This window comes from Coffea arabica, chromosome 10c (assembly GCF_036785885.1).
Source record: "Coffea arabica cultivar ET-39 chromosome 10c, Coffea Arabica ET-39 HiFi, whole genome shotgun sequence".
In the NCBI taxonomy this organism is placed as follows: domain Eukaryota; kingdom Viridiplantae; phylum Streptophyta; class Magnoliopsida; order Gentianales; family Rubiaceae; genus Coffea; species Coffea arabica.
Genome location: NC_092329.1, coordinates 48,127,078 through 48,151,991, shown reverse-complemented (window position 1 = coordinate 48,151,991; position 24,914 = coordinate 48,127,078). Strand labels below are relative to the sequence as shown.

The window sequence follows — 24,914 nt, the reverse complement described above, 5'->3', positions numbered from 1 at the left end:
GTTTTGAGCTTGAGCTCGAGCTCGACTCTGGCTCGAGCAGCTCGAGCTCGACTCGAGCCGTTCGCGAGCGGCTCGATTCGTTTGCACCCCTAACGGGAGTGAGGAGAAAAGATAAGGGATAATAATATTAGAAACTTCCTTTGAGGTTTATCTTAATATCATTATAACATTTTTAAGGTTTTAAAAATATTATTTACCTCCTTTATTTTTGTTATTTATGTAATAAAATTTATTAAAAATTCCAAACTACCCTTTTTGCTCATTTTGCTAAATAAAAATAATCCTAAACCATTTTATTTATTCCAAAAAAATCATCTAAAAATAATCTTTAGTTGCACCACCATATAGCAAAATTATAGTCCATACAAATATAAATTTGAAAAAAAGGATATATTTATAAAGAAATATACTAGTACTAATTCAACTCTGTATACTTAAAATCGACTTCTTGTGAACCATTTTTTTTCTCCCAACCTCTTCTCAATATGTGGCCCAAGCCTTTAGGCTGTAGTAAATCACTATAAATGTCAACTCACAATAAACAAAAAAAAAAAATCATACCTTGCCTGATTGCAATTACAAAAAGAAAAAGATAAATAAAATTTAATTTATTGTGATTTACAAATAAAAGATCGCATAATCATCCAAAAAAAATAAGTAAAAGAGAATGTTGGAGTAAGGGAAAGAGAAGAAAGTGACCTTTGATTTTTTTATATATATAAAATTTTGAGCTCTATTTATTTGATATATAAATTATATACTGAGTGAGAGTTACTATATTCATTTTACAATGACTGGATGGATGTAAGTGATACTTTCAAAATTTTAAAAGTATTAAATGATATTAAGAGAAATTCAAGAGGATGTTTTTGATATTATCCCAAAAGATAATGCAAATCTTGTAGATTGAAAAGTAAAAAAAATTTTTTGATTCACTATGAATTTTGTGAGCTAATGAGTAGTAATTGTTGCCCTCAATGATTGAGGAATAAATTCTTCTCCATTCTTGAAATGAGTAAGAACAAGGCGAAAGAAAGAAATAATGGACAAATGTTGAGGTAACAAATGAAAAATGATCTATCATTTCAACTATTTTACAAAAATTTCCAGAGTCAAGTGTCCCTATAATTTAACATTTATTTGTTTGATAATTGACTTCCTCTCACCAATAATTTACTTCAAACTTACCCTAAACACATGCAACCCTCCAAATCTACAACCTACAAAGCCTCCGGTTTGGATCCAAGTTTTTCAAAGAAAATTTTTACATTTCTGATAAATATAATTTTTAATAACTTTTTATCTCATATACATTAAATTATATCTTTCTACGGAAAAAAATAGCAATCCCAATGAAAACAAAGGCTACCAAACAAATAATTAAAAACACACACAATTTTTTAAAAACAAAAAGACAACCACACCCCCATTGGCCAATTTTCAAACTAATTTCGGACAGCGGACTCTGCAGACGAACTTCACTGAATCCTACATCTGACTTCTTCTTCCCCTTCTACACTCTTCTTATCTTCTTGCAACAACAACAAACAACAAAACATTAAATCTCACATAGTACACACACTACAGACACACACTCACACATCCCCACCCTCTTCACAGATCTCAAAAACCCCCATTCTATTTTTCTACTAATAAAATTCCCTCGAATTCTCAAAATCCCGCTAAAAAAAATAAAAATAAAAATAAAAATAAATTTCTGAAACAAGTACCATAAAATAAAATAAAAAACACGCACCAACACACACAAATTTCCACGCACTAATTTCCATGGATGGTACTGAGTCTACTGACTACTGACTGATGAGTCAATGCCAATTTCCCTAATTTCAACGGTCAGATTTCTACCTTTGATTCCCCACCCCTTCTTATTACTAGTATTAACTGCGTAATTTCGCTGACAAAGAAGTTAGCGCGTAAAATTTCCTTCAACATCTCCTGTATTGTACCTCCGGCATTAACTCTTGTACCTTCCGTATCCGCTTTTCAGCAGAAAGCTCACTACTTTTTCCTCCCAAAATCCCACCAAAAATTTCCCTTCCTTTTTTCTCCACCCAGAACCAGAAAGCTCACTACTTTTTCAACCACTTTCTTCCCCTTTTGTTTCAATTCCTTCCAAATCCTGCACACAGAAACACCCACTGTTTCTATATATTTTCACCCAAGAAATCAATTTCTTGCTTCTTAAGGTTAAGGAAAAAACAAAAAAAAAAAGGGTGATTTTCCTTTCTCCGTTTGAATTTTCTGCTCTGCACAATGCAACTTTACGGACAAGTACAGACATGAATTTTCTGCTTCTTGGGGTGAATTTGGAATCGGGTTCGGGTTTGGATTTGTGTTCAAGTTCGGATTCTCTGCTGCTGGACTGTCCAGATGGGTTGCTGTGCCTCCAAAGTTGACGACTTGCCGTTGGTTATCCGTTGCCGGGAGAGAAAGGATTTGCTCAAAGCCGCTGCCGACCACCGGTACGCTTTCGCAGCGGCGCACCTGTCGTATTTTCTCTCGTTGAAGGACGTCGGAGAAGCCCTGAGGAAATTCGTCGACGAGGAGCTCGTTGTTGCCGCGTCGTCGTCTTCCGACACCACGACGTCGTCTCCAGTGATCACATTGCACCCCCTCGACGACGAAGATGATGATGGGGAAGAAGAGAAGAAAGGGGTATTTATGGACAAAACCAATAGAAGCTTGGGTAGTGGTGGAAACGAGGGTAAAAGTAAGAAAAATAAAGGTAAAAAGAATTCGGGTGGGTCTGGATTCCATCACCATAGCCATGACAATGATGACAATGAATCGCATTTGCATTTTTCTGATCATTCAGATGATAATGGCAGTCACATACATTCCCCTGGTGAGGATGAGGATGAAGATGAAGGTGATCCTGGGCATAATAGGGGAAGAAGAGGTGGCGGTGGCGGGGGAGGGGGAGGCTGGCGGTATTCGTATCCTGAAGATTATTCAGTTCCATATGGTTATGGTATGATGAATGATCAGCCTACTCCTCCTCCTCCACCGGCGGTTTACTGGGGGCCTTTTGGAAATTATTTTGGAATGGAGCCTCCCCCGCCTTACCAAGCTTGGGCGCCGCCTTCTTATGAAAATCCCTATGTTAATTACCGTCATACTAATGTTCATTACATGAAAAGTTCGTCTCCGGCGACAAAGACGGTGATTCATGGGGCGGAGCCAGCGATGAATGGGTTCTCGAGTTCGTTTTATAGCTACCCTTATGAGAATGAGGGGTTTTATGGGTTCCCAATGGGGCCTGGGCCTTCTCCTTCCCAGCAGGGGAGGGAGTTTGAGGGTAGAAAATCGAGGAGTGCCCGGGCTGATCCGCCACCTCCCCCGTCTCCCAAGGCGTCTACTTGGGATTTCTTGAATCCTTTCGATGCCTATGATAGTGGTTATTCGGGGTATTATGGTTTGCAGGCTGGATACGGGAATGGATATGGAAATGGATCGAGTGTGAGTAGTCCGGATTCAGCTGAGGTGAGAAAGAGGGAGGGGATTCCGGATTTGGAGGAGGAAACAGAGCACGAGGTGTATAGGGAGGTGGAGAAAGGGAAAACAGCAAATGAGGATGTGAAGAGGAGTTTGGCAGGGGAAGGTAGTTCGCGGTCTAGAGGAGAGCCATTGCAAAGGAGTGGTGATCAGGATGTTCCTGGGAGAATGCCGTTGAGAAAGGGTACTGAGGGAAGCTCAAAAAGTGTGCCATTGCACAAGAATGATGATGTTAGTTCAAGATCGGTGCCCATGCCATCAGCAGAACAACATTTTAGTGAAAGAAGTTCGAAAGGAGTGACCTCGGATAACAATGAGGGTACAGGATCAAATCATTTGACTGATGATATGAGCAGTTCTGAGACTCTTTTATCGTCGAAGAGCCCTGATGATGTGAATGTGAAGAAGAAGGAAGTTAGTTTTGAGGTGGATGAGACCTCAAAGCCCGATGTTGAGTCAACAAAATTGAGTAACTTTACTGCATTATCACCTCATGGTACTCGGGATCTTCGAGAAGTTGTTGCTGAAATCCGGGATGAATTTGCGATTGCATCTAATTATGGGAAAGATGTTGCTGTGATGCTCGAGGTTGGGAAGCTGCCTTATCAGCCAAGTTTCTTTAGAGGTATGCGCTATGTTACTATTTCCAACCCTTTGTTCATAGTCAAATGTTGTTTGAACTGCTTCTTAGGGGCGTGCAGCAGATGGCTTATTCTTACTCCATTGTTATTGAGTTCATGAAATGAGCCTAATTGGATGGATTACATCTAAATGCAATCAGCCTGTGATATTGGTAATTGTTAGATTACTTGGATAAGGTTTTGAAACATTTACATCTTAGGTATGACAAACTTTCAATTTTCTCTGGAATTTTATTAGTTTGTTCAGATTATTGGTCATAATCCATTATAACCTAAAATATGAAACGTTGACCTGTGCCACCTGGCTCACTTAGTGGCTTACTTACTGAAAGCTGCTTGCAATATCCAATTTCTTTCAGATGTACTAACTTTGATTGCCCGTAATTAGGCTTGTTCTGTACTGGGGGCTGGAATAGCAACTGTCATTTAAACAGTTCTAGTCATTTGATAACTGCGCAGTTGAAAACTAAAGATGAAACAGGAATGCTAACTTGGTGTCTATAAACTTGAATTGTTTTCTGTAGGGACCTTTTTAAACCTGGTAGGTCAGTATTAATTTTCTCAGAAGCATCTAGGAAAGATAATGAGTTGAATCATGTAATAGACTTTCTTCTTTTCCTCAAATGTATCTGCTAAAAAGATCTGTTATGAATCTGTGGTTTTCATCTGATTTTGAGAACTTCGATATTCTAATGGCAGCATGACGTATATGGCTTTCTGATTAGTATCTGTAGTGAAAAATCAATGGGTTGCTAATGACAGCATGAAGTATTCTGGTGTACTTAATAATTTCAAAAACATGTTCCTGCCATATAAAGTATTTGTAAACAGAGTTGTACATTACTAACCTGAATCAGTATTATTGATTATATTAATGTAGTTAATGAGCATCATAAAAGCTTGACTGCCTCATGTTGCTTCTCGTGCAAACCACCTTATGTCAGAGTTTTGATTGGAATGGATAAGAAAAACGTTGTCACTTTGTCAGACTTGATATTTTCAGACCTGGTAGACATTTATGCTAATACAACTCATGTGTCTCTATACAGTGGTTTTATCCAGGATTCTATACCTGAGATCACCATCCTCGTCATCTTTATATCAACCATCTACAAGCTCCGTAAGATTAGCTGCTAAAGCAAATAAATTTGCAGAGTCCTACTTTGGTGAACTTTGGAAGGACATTGAGTCAAAGCCAGGTAACCTTTCAGCTACTCTGGAGAAACTTTATGCCTGGGAGAAGAAACTGTACAAGGAAGTAAAGGTAAAGTGTATAATCAATCTCATCTTAAAACTTTTTATGACTTGAAGATTTTCACCTGAGTTGTTATATTGCTAAATGTCGTGTTCTTTCCTTTATTTACTTATGCATTTTGACCACCCTTCAGAATTGACATGTTACAAGTTAATAATTTATTTGTTCCTGTATATTAACTTAGAGATTTACATTTCAAAAAAGGAGAACATGAGTAAATGCAAAACATGGTTAGAATAAAGACTGGTGCTATTTTGTGTGAACCTGTCAATGATACGGTGCACTGTAGTAGGATTTAACGTTCAAGTTTCATTCTTCGTAAAAGTTTCCTTGATGACTATCTCTTTCTTATCTTGAATGACCAATGCATATCTTGATTCCTACTTTTTTTTCTTCTGAAAAGTTCCAAAGAAGAGATTATATGTGGGGACTTGAGTCTTGTTCATGGTGGAAACAATACTATCGTCAAGGTGGCATCTGAGAGTGCATCACATTTTATGATCAACTGAAAACAACTTCAAGCTTAGCTCTATGCATGAAATACTTGAATAGAAAAAATAAAAAATTTGAAAACAATCAAGTTTTCATGCTTTTAAGAAAGCGCTTTTGCTTTTTGGTTGCAATATATACAAATAAAGGATAGTAAAGCATTAAATCAGATTCCCTTCTTGGTTGATTTTAGTTATCCAGTGCCAACTGGTTCTCTCCATTTCGCTCTCTCAACTACATGTGTGTTTGTGTCAATCTGGATGTGTATGCACATATGTATTGTACTCATAGCTATCTATAATCAAACTGAATCTTAATGGAACTACAGCAGCAGCCAAATGCCTTCATTTATTTCTCTAGCTATGTACAAGAATATTTCTGTTTACATACATGTATGTTTTCTCTAGCTATATGCATATGTTCACAGCTATTGTTTTAGTCAGTTTTTTGAAACAGCGAAAAATGAAACTCATACTACATTCTATCCAAGTTGACTGGTTTTAATAAATTATTTTAGTGGAATTGGATTCAAGTTAAGATTCATAGACCAATCCGACCATTATTTTGGTCTACCTTTTGCTTAGCATGATTCATGATTTCGGTATTTTAGCTTATCAGTAGCTCTTTTATGTCGTTTATTCAGTGATTGATCAATCTCTTATTTGGAGTTTACTGATTTTCCCTGCAAAATTTGTGAAAAGACACTAGGGATATATTAAGGAAAAAACCAAACTTAATTGCTTCCATTAAGGAATAAAGTCTACATTTGTTAGGTCCAAGGCAATTAACATATCTTATTTCTTGGTACTTAATATTCACTGTGTATATGTACCCATATGGCTTCTGAATTTCTTTTTGATGTCGTTAAGTAACTAAAATTATTGCTTTGGTTTTAGGCTGAGGAAAGACTTAGGGTTATTTATGAGAAGCAGTGCAAGAAGTTGCAGATTTTGGATGAAAAAGGTGCCGAACCTAACAAAATTGATGCTCTTCGGGCTTCAATTAGGGTATTGGTGACAAAACTGAATGTCTGCATGAAAACAATTGATGCAATATCAAGCAGAATACACATGTTGAGGGACGAGGAGTTGCAACCACAAGTCGCTGACTTAATTCATGGGTATGTTCATATTGAAGTACGTTAATATGATTTATGTTCAAACTCATATATTACTTCACCTTAGGAAGCACAAGTTAAATTCTTTGGCTGTGTGCTGGCACTTCATTCTTTCTTCTGCTCCTTATATGCTCCAACAAAAAAATTTTCACGCACAAAACTGAAGGCTTATGGGAAAAATTGACTTTCCTGGCTGTTTTGGCATCCTGCACAAGGTCATTAATTTTCACTAATGTCGTACGATTCCCAGCTTTGTGTTCTTTACTGAACTTCCATCTTTTTGGGTCGCTTCATGCTGTTGTTGGTTTGATGTGCTTTTGTTTTCCTTCTTTGTGATGTGCTTTTGTTTTCCTTCTTTGGCACAAAGATGGTAGTAGCATTCATTAATTATGTGGATGTTTGTTACCTTCAAATCTTTACTATTTCTTTAAGTAGATTTAATAAGGATGAATTGTTCATCTTTCTTAATTATTGGAATTATGATGGACAGGCTAATTAGAATGTGGAAGGCGATGCTTGGTTGTCACCAGAAACAATTCCAAGCTATCATGGAAAGCAAAACTCGCACTCTAAAGGCAAACACTAGTTTTCTAAAAGACTCAAGCTTGCGAGCCTCTCTTGAGCTTGAGATGGAACTCCGGGCATGGTCTGAACGTTTTAGTGACTGGATCAAAACCCAGAAGTCTTATGTTGAGTCACTAAATGGGTGGCTTCTGCAATGCTTACAGTATGAACCAGAAGAAACCCCTGATGGACGTGCTCCTTTCTCCCCAGGGCGGCTTGGAGCTCCTCCAGTTTTTGTGATATGCCATGATTGGTATCAAGCAATGGAAACTATATCTGAAATCCGTGTAGCAAATGCGATGCATAACTTTGCTTCAAGTTTGCGGGAGCTCTGGGAAAAGCAAGATGAGGAGCAACGTCAAAGAATAAAAGCACAGGACCTCTCAAAGGATATTAAGGACCGACTGAAAACCATCCAGATGGAGAGAGGAAAAATACCTCGTGAACAAGATGCAATGTCAGACAAAACTGGTGTTTCTATTGTTCCATCAGAAAGTGGAATTTCACCATTGGATGATTTGACAGTGGACTTAGATTTGGTAACAAAGAAGTTGGCAGAGGAGAGAGCAAAGCACAAGACTGCCATAAAAATAGTGCATGATGCAGCTTCAAGTAGTGTACAGGGAGGTTTGGTTCCCATTTTCAAGGCCTTGGAGAACTTCTCTTCAGAAGTCCTGAAAGCACATCAGCGAGTAAGGTTTCGTGTTGATGGGCAGAGTCAATAGGGTAGATAATCAGTTTTTTGGTCTGTGGGCTAGTTTCTTGCAACTTGAAAAGAGCCCCTGCAAAGCCCTTGTAGCAGTAATATATAGGGATGATTCTTCTAATGTTTCATTAGGAGAAATTTTTGGAGGTAGGTATAACTTTTTGTAGGGTTTTGAAGGAGCAGGCTCTAGAGATCATTGTGGGAAAATCCAGCTAGTGTCTTAGTTTGAGATTTTGTAGATCACTACAATCGATGGGATTAGCTAAGATCTTGTACAGCTATTCATTGATTTATTAATTTCTTGTTCATTTAGTGGATGATTTACTGATAGGCTGTTCATGTGGGCAGATTTTGGGGTTGTTGTATGGAAAGCTTAGAAGGTAGAATTTATCTTTAGTAGTTGAAAGAACCAAAAATTTGATTCTTAGTTGAGGATTTAACTTATTGCAGCTTTTTTGTTTATTCATCCTCTGCTACCTAATTTTTTTCAATTGATTCTTTAAAAAAAAAAAATTTATTTTTTGTTCAGTGCATGACTCAACAGAAGTATCTTGTGATTTTTACTCAATGAGAAACTTAAATGGCAGTATGGCACCAACAAACGCTGTTTCCCTCTTGTATTTGATGAATTGCATACATATTCATCTACACTGTTTTCTTTTGTGTCCATCTATAAAATGAGGATGCAGAACAGGCCTCCAGTTTTCTGTCCAAAACATGAGATGATCTTGGCTTTGTTTTTCCACTCACCTGGGCTATATGCTTGTGCGAAGCCCTTTACTATACTGAGGTCCATCCCAAGTTATTCCTTTTGCCTGCCTAAGATGTAATGATCAGGTCCAGTTGAACTTGCAACGATTTCTCTCAGCATCTTCGGCCATGCCTGCGGAAGTGCCAGATTGATTTCATGTTCTTAACAAAGGGAGGATCCTTCTCTTTTCCTCAAACATTCTGGAAAGAACTATTTGGGATCTCTCTGAAACCAACTTGTGGAAATTGGTTTACGGTTGAGGACAGCAGCTGTGTTTTCAGGTAAAAAAAAAAAGGAGTAGAAGCCTATCAATCTAGAGTCTTGTTCGGATTGAAAACTATTAGAAAAATGGTCAAGCATTATACTGTAACGTTTTTTGTAATGTGACAGAATGGCTATTAGAACGAAACAAGAAAATCTGAAAAAACTCGACTATCTCGACACACTTTTAAGGTAGATCCACTGTGAAATACTCCCATAAGATCCGATGCCAAAAGAGGCATCAGAACGCAAGTGAGGATCAGGAAGCAAATTCACTCCCCTAAGCATAGGCTACCAGAAGTTGAAAGTGTGGCCGAATATTGACCTCGAACTGAACCAAAGTCACCCAAATTTAAGGATCATTTCTGGCGCTGGATCCCTGAGTAATAATGCTTCTGGTACAGGCATATTACCACAACATGTTTCAGTTTAAAAAAAGGAGTATTTGAAACTACATGATGGTAAATGAAGTAAATAATCATACATTTTTCTTTCCCACAATTATAAAATCAATCATTAACCAGTATGAAACTTTAATTGACTGGGTAGAATTCCAAGCCCACTAGCTAATGTCCAACCAGAATTTTACTAGTTAGGTAATGGATTAGTCTCCAAGTCCCTACACCACATCACAACCACTAGTTTAGGAGCAAGATTCCAAGTAAAAACCCACCAATCAAATATCTAGTTATGTTCTAGTTTCAAACTTTCAGGTACTAATAATCTTCTTAGTTTTCTTGGACGTACAATAATGTGATTGGAGAAAATTTTAGACCATCATTGAACCCTTGGAAACTTTCCCCAAGCACAACGTGTTGGCTAAAACTTTGGTATTACAATATATTTTTCTTCATTCTCATCTTTCTTTGATCAGTTACCGAATCTTTTATTTCCTTTTGATCTAAATAAGCGCTCCTTTGTATCAAATCTTATCCATTCTTTGTCAAAGGTAGCCACCCCCAGCAAGACCAATGAAATCTTCCCATGTTCCACTAGAAAATGTAGCCAAGCAAGAACAGTGCTTGTATATCCATGAAAAGATCTAAGTGGCTTCATATGTCCAACTAGGAGTGAACTTTCGTAGCCATGAAAGACACATAAAATCATATGCAAATTATGCCCAAGTTACCTTAAACTTTACAATGTTGAGCTACCTTGGGGTTGGTTCGGATGGTTTCGGGGTAACCTAGTTAGGTCTTGAGATCGTGTGTTCGAGTCACCTCTCTATCGCTTGTGTATCCTTAGGGGCGAGGTGCACAGGCACAGGGAGATTAGTCTGATAAAACTGGGATACTCCCTGTGTTGAAAAAAAAAAAGGGAATAAGTCAGAGCTTGTGAACACGTTATTGTTTGAACAAAATCATACAAGATGCATCAGAGAGAAATCAGTTTTAAAGTCCTTAATTATCAGAAAACTATGCTAAAACAGGCTTGCACCTCTCCCTTGAATTCCTTATATTGCTGATGACAACTCTCTTACTCATTCTCTTTCTTTCAAATTTTAGGAGCCTAAGCTACTGCAATTGTGCCTAAAAGAGCTATTTGTCCTTGTATTTATGGTAGGATATGAATGTTTCCTTGGTGTTGAAGGACTCGCGTAATACTACTGATCATTGGCAACGGCATCACCGCCTGCTTGATTGAATTTCCTTGACATGAAAAAGCTTCTTCATATTAGCTGCTGCGTCCAATTTCAGCAGTTGCAAATCGTTGTTGGATAGGTAAGTTTAATGAATTAGTCACTAGGTGGTGTTAGGACAACCGCAAGCAATTAGCACCACCAAGAGAACCTCTATTCTGACTTTTATTTCTACTAGTAATACCTTAATATATTTTCTCAAGATATAACACTTTTAATATATACTAACTTTCTTTGCAATAATTTTGATTGATAATATAATATGATTAAAAAAATCCGCGACAAACAAAAGTAAGCAATTGCAAGTCATATACAATGTTTATTGCATTAAAGAAAAAACCTAAGGGTGTGCTTGATAAAACTGAAGTCTGAAAACTGAAATCTAAAATCTAAATCCATTAAGTTAGTGAATTGTTCAGTACTAAATTTGATACATTTAAGTGCATATCACATTAAGTAATCAGTGAATAGTTTATCACTTATTTTTTTGGAGCAAATTTGGCTTAGAAAATTCAGTGTCATTTAATAAATTCAGATGTTTTAGTTTTGGTTACCAAACGCGTTCGAATATGTTAAGATCTGAACCCATTAAATTTAAGTATTGAATTGGATTATCAAATAGGGTCCAAGTGGAATGAGTTGGAAGTGATGGCCTCTTACATAAATGCAAGAATTCAAGAATCCCTTAGGTCTAAACTCATAGAAGTTTCATAGAAAACTTATACGGGGCTAAAATAACATTTTAAGATTATTTAGGACCACTCTCAAGTATATGCAAATTGAAGTTCCCAATCTAAACCTTCATTTGCTCCCCAAGTAATTATTTTAAATCTTAAAAATAAATATTAAAAATTAGATAAATTGAAAGAAAAATAAAAAAGAAGCAATTATTTTAAATCCTCAAGTATGCCTTGAATCACAAATTCGAACCATACTTCAGGAATTAAAATAATTTCTTCTTTTTTTTTATTTTTCTTTCAATTTATCTAATTTTTAATATTCATTTTTAAGATTTAAAATAATTATTGATTCAAAACTATTTATGGAAGCAAAGATATGGTTTTTATAAAATAATAAGCAAAAACTTTTTTCTATTTTTTTAGATTGTTTCAGGGTTAATAAAATAAAAATATGTTTTTTTTAATGCAACATGGCCTCAATAAGGGCATTTTCGGCATTAAGGGGGGTTTTTGTTAAATGTTTGATCATTCAAAGGGTGAGACCATTATTTGGACAAATTATAGGGATTGATTAGTAATATAGTCAAACCTCAGGGGAGGTAAATGTAATTAACCCTAAAATCTAATATTTGTAAGAAATTCGCTAAGTTAAAACCTTTGACTTTGAGGAACTTTAAGGACTAAACTAAATCGAAATTCACAATTGAGAAACTAAATTAAACAAGGGACTAAATCACACTTTAAAAAAAAAAAATTTTCAACTACCACTTTTTTCCACCCAAAAAAATAAAAAATAAAAATAAATAGTTTCCAGATGGTAGAGGTATCAAGTAGTATTCTTCCACGTAAGCGCAATGACGCATCCGGGGCTAGTTTAGTCATCATCTCTAGTCGCGCGCGTGATATGAAGGCGCGTCGTACGTGGTGACGCGGCATTTCCATGTGAGGTTCATTTTCTAACTTAACAACGTAGTTGCCAGTATTTTCCTTCTGACAACCGGACCCGGTTCACATGCTCTTCGGACCCATTTAGAAAATGATTTCTCTAGCCAAACTATTGGTGTTCCCTCATGCTGTAGAATGACCAAATTATCCATTTTATTGGTTGTTTGTACTAGGATAGAAATTAAATCTAGATCACTAAAATGTGTAAAAGTATTTCACATATTAATTTGATACAAGAAACATCAACCTTTTATTACATAAACAATAACGGATTGTCAATTAAAAATAGTATTGTTACAAAAGTACTGGAGTTTAATAAAGACGAAAATATTATTAATTAGTTTGTATACATTTTTTATTAAACCAATGATGTGATGCACGAAACATGATTATATTATTTAGATAACAAATTATATTTCTTTTAAGATATGTTAAATTGTGAATATTTTGATATACTTCAATATTTTACTAGAGTAAATAAAATGAATATGTTACAATATATATATATATATATATATATATATATATATATATATATATATATATACAAAAAGCATTTAAAGATCGTGGAACAATCAAATATTCATTTCATCACATAAATATTTTTACTTTTGTGACCTTTCTTGCTTAGGACAATGTTAAACTTCCCATTAATTCGTATAATTTTTATTGTATGTCAATTAAATATGGCATAGAATTGTCCTCAGATTTTGAATAAATGGACTTATAATAATCTTTTATTAATTGATTGAGTAAGTCAATTCCATATTTTTTTTGAGCTATATTGATTTCTTTTAATCTTTTCACCCTTCCCATGATGTATAACACAACATATAGTTTTATATAATCATTTTTTTTTGTTTCCCCTCCTCTCTCTCCTAAGCAATTGTGAAGGCAAAAAATAGGAGCAAGCAATCTTAAAATATTTTGAGATGTTATATATGCTTGCAAATTTATTACTTTTTTTTATGCTTATGTTTATTATCATAAAAAAATTTGATTAGGTACTTTAATTTCATGACTATTTAAGTCTTAACATGAATATATTCCAATAAATGGCAAATAAAAATTTTCAATTTAATGTTCGCAAAGGCCAAATTCAACACATTTTGTGAGGAATAACTTACAAATTCAACGCATTTATTACAAAAATTCAACGCATTTTTAAAATAAATGTATTTGGATTGTAAGTTATTTCAATTTAATTTCACATATCGTTGTAACGTGGAAATTCCAAGTTACAACGACATGTGAGGAATTTGAAGTGCTTATAAAATCAAAGAAGTGCTAAGCTAATTTCGGGGAGGGCATCTTCGTCATTTTTAAAAAATCAAAAGCATCATCTGTAGTGGCAATAGCACTTCCTAGGGTGGCAAAAGCCATTTTGACTTGGAAGTGAACTCTCCCCTTTTCTCCTAAATCCTATATAAACCCCTCCTCAGTCGTTTCTCAGATTCACGTTTGGCTTCGCTAAATCTCAAATCTTCTTCGGTTACTCTTCAGCTTTTGTGCAAAAATCCAGAAAAAATGGCGTCCAGAAGTAGGGTTAGGATATCCTCTCTTCTGATTATGCTTTCCATAATCGGATTGGCTGCTGCAGAAAGTGGAACCACCGAAGAAGAATCTAAATCGGAAGAGTTTGTCGTGACTTTGGACCAATCCAATTTTCACGAATTCGTGTCCAAGCACAAGTTTATTGTCGTCGAATTTTATGCTCCTTGGTAAAGGATTCTCATAAAAAGTTCCGGAATCTGATTTTTGTTAATTTTTATTTGCTTTTAACTATTTATTTCCTGCCCTTGTTTTTGTTTGTGACTTTTTAGTTTATTGGTCGGCGAAACTTGCATGTGCATGTGATCCTTGGCATGAATATTGAGGATGTATCTGTTGCGATTTGAAATTTAGAATAAAAGAGATTAATTTCAGGAAGGGTGCTGAGTTGTTTATTCATTTCTGTGTTATAAATATTAGGATTTGTTGTTTCGTTTCTTGGAATACTTTTCTTACATTTTCTTGGAATTAGAAGTGGATAAGATTAATTGTTTGCATGTTGGAAGAACTTGTGGTTTTGTCTGGATTGGTAAATTTGGGTTTGGGATGATGGGTTTGAAATTCTTGTACTTAATTAATTATTCTGGCTATTGTTTTCAATGTCAGTGACTAAGGAGAGTATATTGGTTTTGTTTGATTTGATTTGGGGATATATTTTAACAAGGAATGCCAGATATGGAGGAGGATTGCGGAATTTGATTTTTTTTTTATTGGTAGGAAGAATTGAATTTGGTTGTTTTAATTAGTTTTGGAAGATTTTGAAACCCGCAATAATTAAACCTTCAAGCAACTTTGATGGAATTTATGTTTGAATTTAGAACGAACCAATTTTTCTGAAATATTTCCACACAAGATTGACTGTAAACATTATTTCGTTGTTTCTCGCTTCTTCTTCTTCTTTTTTTCAAACTAGGAATCCTAAGTGTCTAAAGCTATTAATTATGCATCCATTGTAACAGGTGTGGGCACTGCAAGAAACTAGCTCCAGAGGTAATTTTTGATTGATTGTTGTGAATTTTTTTTTCCTTACATATACAAGTGTTGGCTGCTAGAATTATCATATATGGCTGGTTTAAAAGATGACACATTAATTTTCAGTACGAGAAAGCTGCATCAATTTTGAGCAAGGAGGATCCTCCGCTCATCTTGGCCAAAGTTGATGCCAATGAGGAGAAAAATAAGGCTCTTGCAACTGAATTTGGTGTCAGCGGTTTCCCCACTATGAAGATCTTGAGATTTGGAGGTAGCGTTGTTCAAGATTACAAAGGACCTCGTGAAGCTGATGGTATTGTTGCTTACGTGAAGAAGCAAAGTGGTCCTGCATCAGTTGAAATTAAAACTGCTGAAGATGCTACCTCATTTGTTGATGAAAAAAAGATTGTTATTGTAAGTTCCATCCTCCACCCCTTTGGAAAATTAACTGAGAAAAAGGGCAGCCTGGTGATTGATCTTCCTTTATAATCGTCTAATCTTGAAAGTTAAGCTTACACTAAAAATGGTCTCCATATCTGTTCTAATAGGTTGGGGTGTTTCCCGAGTTTTCTGGAGAGAAGTTTGACAACTTTACTACTGTGGCTGAAAGGCTGCGTTCTGATTACGAGTTTGGCCATGTTTTGGATGCCAAGCTTCTACCTCGTGGAGAATTATCTATTTCGGCTCCTACCGTTAGGTTGTTTAAGCCATTTGATGAGCTTGTTGTTGATTTTCAGGTATAGTTTAGTTTATTGTGTCTTTTGGATGGTGAACAACTATCACTACTTTCCGCACAGATCACTAATTGAATTTTTTTGTGGGATGCTAGGAATTTAATGTGGATGATCTTGTGAAGTTGATTGAAGAGTCTAGTGTTCCTTTGGTGACTCTGTTTAACAATGACCCAAACAATCATCCTTTTGTCATAAAGTTCTTCAATACAGAACATGACAAGGTGAGATGCAATTCAAACTCTCTCCATTGGTCCTGCTGAATTTTATATTTTCTTTTTTGATCTCTTTAGCCTTGTTTAAGTTGGCAAGATTGTGATTGCATGTTTTTTGGATGTTTTTTCTTTCAACCTATTTGCTCTAAAGGAAGTGGGAATCAAGTAAAAGCACTGGATCTACATGGTTTCAGTTGACTATACCATTACTCAAAAATTGCATAATTTGTTCAAAAATTTTATGATTCACTTGAGTCTTAATCTTGAACTGTTATTTGACTTTGTAACCTGATTGCCGCTTTCCACCTCTTGCAACCCTTACCTTTCAATCCGATGTTAACCAATTTCTTGAATGTTTTAATAGATATAATCCATTGTAGTTTGGGGATTATGGTTTTTGTTGCACGTATTATTTGACAGCTAATCTGTTATCTGAAATAATAAACCTTCTTGACATATTCCTCTTTGCCTTTTTAAAGGAAATGTTTGTTTTTCATTTCCTTTACTTGCATATGCATTGACACTTTGTGTTCCAAATGGGCAGGCAATGTTGTTTCTGAACTTCAGCAGTGAGAACATTGATGCTTTTAAATCAAAGTATCGTGATGTCGCTGAGCAATACAAAGGAAAAGGCATAGCCTTTCTACTTGGTGATCTTGAGGCCAGCCAAGGTGCTTTCCAGGTTGGTATTGTTTTACTGCATAAATCTTATTGATTTTGATCTATTGACACACTGACAACACCATTGGCTTTGATGAGCAGTATTTTGGACTCAAGGAGGACCAGGTGCCTCTCATTGTCATACAGACAAATGATGGAGAGAAGTATCTCAAAACTCACTTGGAGCCTGATCATATTGCTTCTTGGGTGAAGGATTACAAGGTACTTGCGCTTGATTTCTTCTTCCTTTCATTGTTGCCATTTTTGGAGGAACCGCATTTTAGGAAATGAGTCTTCTGGATGGATGGGAAATGTAGGAAAACAGTAGTTGCCTATTAAACTACATTTTTTTTTCATATTCATTTGTTTGTTTATTTTGTGTTTATTTTGGGGCCATATAGCACATATCAGTTCATATTTTCTCAAGGGAACTGGCAATCAGTTTTAATTACAGATTTCCTGGTTTTCTTTAACATTTGAAGAATGTATTTACAGGATGGACATGTGAAACCTTACAAAAAGTCAGAGCCCATACCAGAAGTTAACAATGAACCTGTTAAGGTCGTGGTAGCTGACACACTCCAGGACTTCGTTTTCAATTCTGGGAAAAATGGTATGCAGGACTAATTTCAGAGTTTGAGTTTGTTTCTCGGTTGCTAATTTTTCCTGCCAGTTCCAATCAAACATACATTGGTTGTCTATAGGCTGTTCTTGATGTTTTTCCTTTTTTATTGAACTTTGCTTCAGGAAAAAAAAAACGAAGAAAACATAATCGACATTTAAAGTAAAGTGAGGAGAATTTTTTTTTTTTTTTTGAATGTGCTGCTGTCACTGTCTCTCTGTGTCTTACCCTTCTTTTGTTGGGGTTAAGGGAACCTGCCATATAATTTTCCTTGTTTTAATCCTTAGATTTCAATTTTTTGTTAATGTTATCTTCTTGCTTTCTTGTTTCTTAGCTGAGAATTGATAGCTGTGTCTCTCCTTTGTGTTTCTGCATTGCTGTGTTTGTGGTATGTGCACGTGTAGAGGATGGGCACATGTGCAGGGATAGGTGTGCAAGCAGAAATGTTGGGCATAAATGGTCTATCTATCCTTTCAATTGTTCTATAGCTGTGGCTGAATAAATGGTTATAATGGTTGAGGCCATTATAGCAACGTGGTCATTACTTAAATGCTTTGTGATTGCTGATTTATATGCTTTATTTCTGGATCAGTTCTACTGGAGTTTTATGCACCATGGTGTGGACACTGCAAAAAGTTGGCCCCAATATTGGATGAAGTTGCTGTCTCACTTGAAAATGATGCTGATGTGGTCATTGCAAAAATTGTGAGTCTGTTTACATCTTAGAAATCTTCTACTTAGTAATTTGGTTTAATCTTGTCACAGTCCACCCTTTATTTGTTACTAAATGTTGACAAATTTTGCTTTTTGTGAATTTTGGTGCATGCTGTGCAATTCCATCAGCACTGTTCTTTGCTTCATCTCTTGTTGGAGCTACTTTAAGAGATTGGATTGTGGAAAAAATTGTTTTAAAGATAAGCAGCACGTCTTTGTTACAGAAATTTGGGAAAGCTAAAACTTGTTTCAAAAGATCTCTAATGCTAATTTGGGTTGGCTTTTATCAGATTCCGATAAGCTAAAATTAGATTTCAAAAGCAAATTAGAGCGTCTTAAACATCTGTAAGCTTGAAAGAGGCTATAATCAATCTTATTGGTTGGCATGGTATGACAACCGGGTAAATCTAAGAATAAAATCATGCACAAATTGTCTAGAAAAATAGTGCAGTTGAAGTTACTGATGTTGCACTTTTAATTTGTCCTCCTTTAGCTGCTTTTCATTGCAATGTGCTTTTTTCTGAGCAAAACTGTTACATTTAACTTGACTTCTGATCTGTAGGATGCTACTGCAAATGATATCCCACAAGGAACGTTTGAGGTCAAAGGTTACCCAACATTGTATTTTAAATCAGCAAGTGGAAATATCTTGCAGTATGATGGTGACAGGACCAAGGAAGACATAATTGAGTTTATTCAGAAGAATCGAGATAAGGCAGCTCAGCAAGAATCTGGAAAAGATGAGCTCTGAAGAAGGTCATAATGTTTCAAGGTACCATTTTTAACCAAAATATTTTAGGTTCATCATCTGCTAATCGAAAAACAGATGATGCCTGGATATTGCTCCTTTATCCTCGTTGACTAAGATGTTGCTGTTTTTTTTTTTAACACATCCCTTATTATCCTGCACATGGTTAACCTAGACACTGTTCCAGATAAAAATGGTAGTTGGTACTCAATCATTGTAGCTGTAATCTCACTCAGATGCAACAAATATGTACCAACTATAAACCGAGTAAATCAAGATACCACTTGCACGAGCACACACGCAAGTGCAGAACTGGAGATTTACAATTTACAAGCTTAAAATCATATGCCATGCAAGAGAAAATTCTGGCTTCTGGAATTCTTCTGTGTAAGCTTTTCCAAGTCCTGTAAATAGAATGGACCTGGGACATACACCATACTAAGAGAAAATACACCTGCTTTTCTGAACATGCACAGGAAACATTTGCTGTAATCTTTTGACATTTAGAGCTCATACACCTAATTCCAGAGTAAATTCTGGTTTTGCAAATCGTGCAAGTTTTCAAATTCTGTTTCAATAATTGGATTTCGGTGTATGCTTTATGTGAAGAATACTCTCGTGCATTTGAGCAGAGCAATTCACTTTTTGGCTGTTGCTTTAATTTCATGGAGTTTTGGCAATATGTTTTCGACAAGAAGCTATATTTGTACTACATGATGTTTATAAAACAAGTTTATGGTCTACTCTAAATGCAATTACTTTCTGCAAGTTACATCATTAAAACATGGTTTTCTCCACGATCTGGTACCTATTTATTCTACGAGATTGGGATCTGGAACTGGCTTCCGAGGGATGCATGTCTTCAGACCAAATTGTGTCACTGCTATTTCTTTGAATATCTCAAGTAAATTTATGCTGCAACGTTAGCGGATGATGTAATCTCTCTGGTGGATACTTTCTTTTCAATTCTTTTGAAGATATGCATCTACTTCTCCTCCATTTTTACGAGTGGCATTAATTCAATTCTTCCTCTTTTCTTTGAAGGCGCAGCATTTTTGTTGTTAAAGAAGTGGTGCACCTAATGAACAAAAGGAGTTACTTTTTGGCAGCATTCGCCAAACTGTTGGCATTAGAAAAGAGGATCTGTCATCATGCCCTTCTGCTGCTGCCTTTAAATAAATACCTGTAGTGAAGCAGGTTTGTTACTTTAGTTTATCATAGAGATTAGTGTAAGTTGGTTGCGTGCTAGTAATTTTATTGAACTGTTTCTTTAATATATAATCACACAGCCTGTTGCAGTTGCTAAACTTCTCTCTCCCCAAAAGTAGTTGTATTGACTCGTGAAGGAAAACCCTCCTCAGGGCTTTCTTTTTGTATGCCTCTGTCTCGAGTAAAACTTGTATTGGTTGGTTGGGAGTGGTTTGTGTATTCTTTTCACTTGGTTCTTCTCATATGATTTTCCGCAAGTTTCGAGATGGCAGAAAGTTTATGGTGACCATTGGTGACCACCTAGACTAAGAAAGCTGGAATGGGAATATTAACCAAGATATGGCCTGTCTACTACTACAATTTAAACCAACGGTAATTAAGGTAGTTTTATAAACTTGAAGCCCTAAACAACTATAAGCTGCCAAGAAAATAAAAACCCCTCCCTCTCAGAAATCGACACAAACAAATACAATCTTCAGGCTTCTTGTCGGAAAATGGGATGGCCAGCTCCGCCAGAGAGTTGCCCTTCATCCCTGGCTTTTCCCCACTCGTGTAGCCTCAGGTGAAGTTCAGCAGCAGCAATCAAGAAGTGAACAGCCTGTGTTGCAGATAATGCGTCAATTATACTCTTAAGGGTTCTCAGCCTAAGATTATCGGCCTTTTCTAAGATCTTCTTGAACCCTTTCTCCTTGGGACTCAGACTTGACTCAGCCTGGCTCTGTTCAGCTTCGTGATCCCTTGCTTTCGTTCCCTTTTCTTCTTCACGCAGTGCCTCACTCACCAAATGACTCAGCTCCACCATGTCTGCACCGGCCGCCTTCTCCTGCTGCTTGGCCATCTTTCCAGTTATTTCCTTCTCCTCAATGATTGTATTCTTCTGCAGCTCGTCAATTAGACTGATTTGACTCTCTGTCAAATCGCCAAGATCATGCTTAGTCAATTTTCCCTGCATCCAATCATTGAATTTGGATTCGAACTGTAAACTTGATTTTGAGTAGAGAAGATGGATAGCCATAGTGGGTCTCCATCCACCAATCCAAAGGAATGCATCCTCAAGAGAACTCGTCCATGGGGGTGACAATATTTGCAATATGTTTTTGTCTGCCCATTCTGACTTGGTTTTGTAGTACTCTTCATAGTGTTCGACCACACGTTTTACCAAGTTGTTCAAATTTGTTGCCGTGATCCCGTCTGTTGGTGGTGGTGGTGATGAGGAGGAACAAGCCGTGATCCCCTCTGTTGGCGGTGTTGGGGAAGAAACTTGTTCTGATGCAGTGATGAGTTCTTGAAGATGCTGGTTCTGCTGCTTCTTCCATGTCTCATAAAATTGCTCAAAGTTTTCCTCTGTTTGTTGTGCCTCGTGATTTCCATTTCCGGTGGCCATGCTGATAGTATGCATATGTGTCAAGGAAAGTGAATTTCACACACACACACACACACAATCTCAGAAAAGTTGGCTAAACAATGAGATACCTAGACCCCATATTTATAATTGACGAAAAAATAAGTGATGAAAAAAAAAACCCCCCATTTATCAGAGAAAATTATTCTCTGTAGAAAAAACTCTTCAACTAAAACTTCCTTTAATTCTCCCATGGGAGAGAAATCAAATCTTCGTAATCTTTCTCCATGGAAGGAGCCTTCTCTATAGTTTCTTTTTATTTATGTGAATAAAATCTCCTCGAAGATTTTTTAGTGAAAGTTTTTCCTCTCCTTATGATTGTCCAACGAGAGTTTCCTTTTCTCTTAAATTTTTTAGTGAGAGTTTTACTCTCTTCTAGAGATTTCTAGTGAGAGTTTTTGATAATTTTTTTATTTTTCTTTTATTAGATCTGAGTTTTTTCAGATTTTAATTCTCAAATCTGAAATTTCTTAGATATATTCGGTAGATCTTGTCATAATATCAGGACTTGAAGCAGTTAATCAACAGATCTAATAATTGGAGGCATGCATAAATATCCATGGAACTACAATTATTTATCTCATTTTTTTTTAAATTTGGACCTTTATAATGTACTTTTTATTGTTTTTCAGATTTATAGTATTCTTTCTTCGGATATATTCTTTGATATCTGAGTTTGTTTGACGATGTAATTTTTGCTATTAGTATATATTTTAATGATATTATGATGTTTTATCAAAAAAGTAGAAAATTCTAAAATTTGTTTCGCAATTTAATATCATTCAAGAGTGTTTTTTTTAATTTTTTGTCCATATTATAGACAGGAAAGCTGTCGCGGTGCTCTCACCACATGAATCATTTCCCCACGTAAATGCAAGTGGACAAAATCGGAGTTAACTAATCTCTTCCCCACGTATTAATTTTATATGATGTTATTAAATTGGGATAATTTCTAAAACCTCCTCTGAGGTTTTCAAATAGTTACAGCCACATCCCCTGAAGTTTGAAGATTTAGACTAATCTCCCTCAGTATTATGCAAAGACTATATAGCCCTCGTGAAATCTTGATCTACTCATAAAGAGCTTTTACAGAAAACTAAAAGCACAAAAAAAAAAAAAAAGAACCTCCTAAACTGCCTTTTGTTTTTCTAGTATATATATATATATATATACATACATATATACATAGAAACACCCTTAATCTCACCTCACTACTGATCTTCACTTACAACGAGCAACTTTCAAGTCCCAATCATATTCATCCTCCACAATTGAATTATATTCCCAATAATACAGTCATCAAATCTCATCAATTTTTCCTTAAATAGGGGTACTTTTCTTTCTATAAATTATTAACTATATAGTTTCAAGAAACGAGATGGAGCCAACATATGGGAGTATTCGCTGTATTTTTTTTTCACATACATTATTGATTGCTATCTAGTTATACTTTGGTAGTGAGGAATGTAATTATTGAAACTTGATTGAAGCTGATTGAAATTTTCAAAAACCTTAGAAAAAGTTTATGAAGTTATCCCTTTTAAGCTCCATCGCTCTCTTAGAAATTTCTTGTATTTATAAATATTATTGTAACCAAGTGGGCAAAGATACTTTGTAGGCTGTGCCTTTTTAGTCGATCCTAGGCAAGTGAACATGCGCTCTTAGGTGGACCGAATGCAATTTGAGCGTGTCGTAAGCCGTGAACTTCGCAGCAGCGGCAAAAAAGAAAAAGGAATAGAAACAAGAAATAAAAAGTGCTGGCTAGCCGTCAGAAGCAAATTGGCAATGCACAAATTCCAAAACAGTATATCAAATACAGTGTATGTGCAGTGAACAAATCCTAACGAGACAATGGGCTTGCGGTCGAAAGTGGTAATGTGGTAATCTGGGGACTTGCAGTCGCTTGGGGTATGGGGCAGAGACGGTAATCAAAAGGACCGTCCTGAGTAGTTCCTTCATGAGTTTTTGTCTCCCCCGCATCCATATTGATAGAGATAAAATGCTCACGTTTTACTTAATGAACATGAAAAAAAAATTTTAAAAAAAAATTGCCTTAGCCGAATAGATTCCACTACCGTCAAAACACCGTTCCAAAAAAATCTCGTCCAAATTGATTGGGCATGACTGTCCATTAAAACTCAAAGCCTAAAATTCTCCTTCCAAAAATTAATCTCTTACTTTTCATCCAAAAATTGTTAATATAACTCAATAACTTCAGAATCAGGGCAAAATAACATTAAAAAAACAAAAAAGTTGCAAACGAGGAGTGCCAGAGAAGAGTCATGAAAATGTATTATCACCCGTCAATCATTGCACTAAGGAGAAGGAAGAACTACTTGCTGAAGGAAAAGGTGTTGAAGATCTGATAATAGAAGGTGATGGGATCTGAGACAGAGAAACACCCAATTGCATCCACATAAACCCTTCAGGTAACATTTATTTGGATAGTGTATTATTTGAAATATTATTTTGAATAATTACTGTAGCACTTTTTGTGATATGATGTATGTGAGATAAAAAGGTGATTGAAAATATAAAAAGGTAGGTTGAGAAATGTGTTTGTGATGCAAGCGAAATATTATTTGGAATAATTTTAGTATCCAAACACTCCCAAATGTTGCAAACCAATTATTTAATTTTCATTTTTTGGTGAATAGTATTCATCTACTTTACTTGTAGTCTCCGTGGAAACCCTTTGAATGGTAGAGTTAAATTAATTGATGGGCTACACAAGGAAGGAGGGTAAAGAAAAATTTTGCATGCCAAATGTTTGCAAATAGAGAAAAAAACTTTCAAACCAATTAGTAGAAAGAGCTTTACTAGGGGATATGTAGGGGTGTTTGTCAACAACAACAACAACAGATCAACAATATAGTCAAGGTTTTAGGTAGATAAAAGAGAGATGGTATGGACAAAGTAAATAGCCTTTACAATTTGCATGAGCAGTGGCTGACGAGATGGTATGGAAAAGGACAAAGAAGAATCCAAGTGAAAAGGAAGAAATATAAATAGGGGGAACCACTGAACTTGCAGAACCAATCCCATCATTTATAATTAGAAAGGAAAAGAAGAAACCAACTTGAGAAGAAGAAATGGAGCAAGTGAAACTCAGCTAATACTACTATTGTATAACTCTTTTACCTTCCTTTTACATATTTTTATTATCACAACATTTGTAAATTTTCAATTTCGATTTATAGAAAATATTGTGTAGCGATAGGTAAGAATCCTTGTAGATATCATTGTAATCGTCGTAGATTTTTTTTCAATTTGTAGATTTGGTTGAAGCATTATATATATCTATTATAATTGTTGTACATATTGTTATAACTAAAGTATACGTTTGATTAATTTTTTTCTTCAATTTTTAGAAATATTTGTAAATAATAAAATTATCTAATAAAGAGGCACTTTGTTATATTTTTAAACTTAACAAGCTCCTTCATTCTTCATCTTTTTTTGAGGAATCCCTTCTTTGTTTTAAATCACACATCATCTCTTTTTATGTATATGTTATTTTTATATG

At 35.6% G+C, this 24,914-nt stretch overlaps 3 protein-coding genes across 4 annotated transcripts; 2 read left to right on the top strand and 1 right to left on the bottom strand.

Annotated features, from left to right (window-relative positions):
- The first annotated feature begins 1,909 nt into the window (after positions 1-1,909).
- LOC113713467 (uncharacterized) lies at positions 1,910-8,600 on the top strand. The gene is made up of 4 exons (XM_027237194.2): positions 1,910-4,141; positions 5,207-5,421; positions 6,798-7,021; positions 7,509-8,600. Exons 1-4 carry the CDS (start codon positions 2,392-2,394, stop codon positions 8,305-8,307), a joined length of 2,988 nt encoding a protein of 995 aa, XP_027092995.1. The 5' UTR covers positions 1,910-2,391; the 3' UTR covers positions 8,308-8,600.
- A 5,396-nt stretch (positions 8,601-13,996) lies between these two features.
- Positions 13,997-20,193, top strand: LOC113713482 (protein disulfide-isomerase). 2 transcript variants are annotated; one of them, XM_027237209.2, is made up of 11 exons: positions 13,997-14,285; positions 15,075-15,105; positions 15,214-15,501; positions 15,636-15,824; positions 15,917-16,042; positions 16,578-16,715; positions 16,796-16,915; positions 17,189-17,306; positions 17,908-18,020; positions 18,592-18,801; positions 19,828-20,193. In XM_027237209.2, exons 1-10 carry the CDS (start codon positions 14,092-14,094, stop codon positions 18,778-18,780), a joined length of 1,506 nt encoding a protein of 501 aa, XP_027093010.1. In that variant the 5' UTR covers positions 13,997-14,091; the 3' UTR covers positions 18,781-18,801; positions 19,828-20,193. The 2 variants fall into 2 exon arrangements, with proteins under 2 accessions (XP_027093010.1, XP_027093009.1); XM_027237208.2 differs by having other exon boundaries at positions 13,999-14,285; positions 19,822-20,193.
- A 153-nt stretch (positions 20,194-20,346) lies between these two features.
- LOC113713483 (protein DOG1-like 4) lies at positions 20,347-21,511 on the bottom strand. Its single transcript, XM_027237210.2, has one exon. It carries the CDS (start codon positions 21,383-21,385, stop codon positions 20,462-20,464), a length of 924 nt encoding a protein of 307 aa, XP_027093011.1. The 5' UTR covers positions 21,386-21,511; the 3' UTR covers positions 20,347-20,461.
- Positions 21,512-24,914: the final 3,403 nt, after the last annotated feature.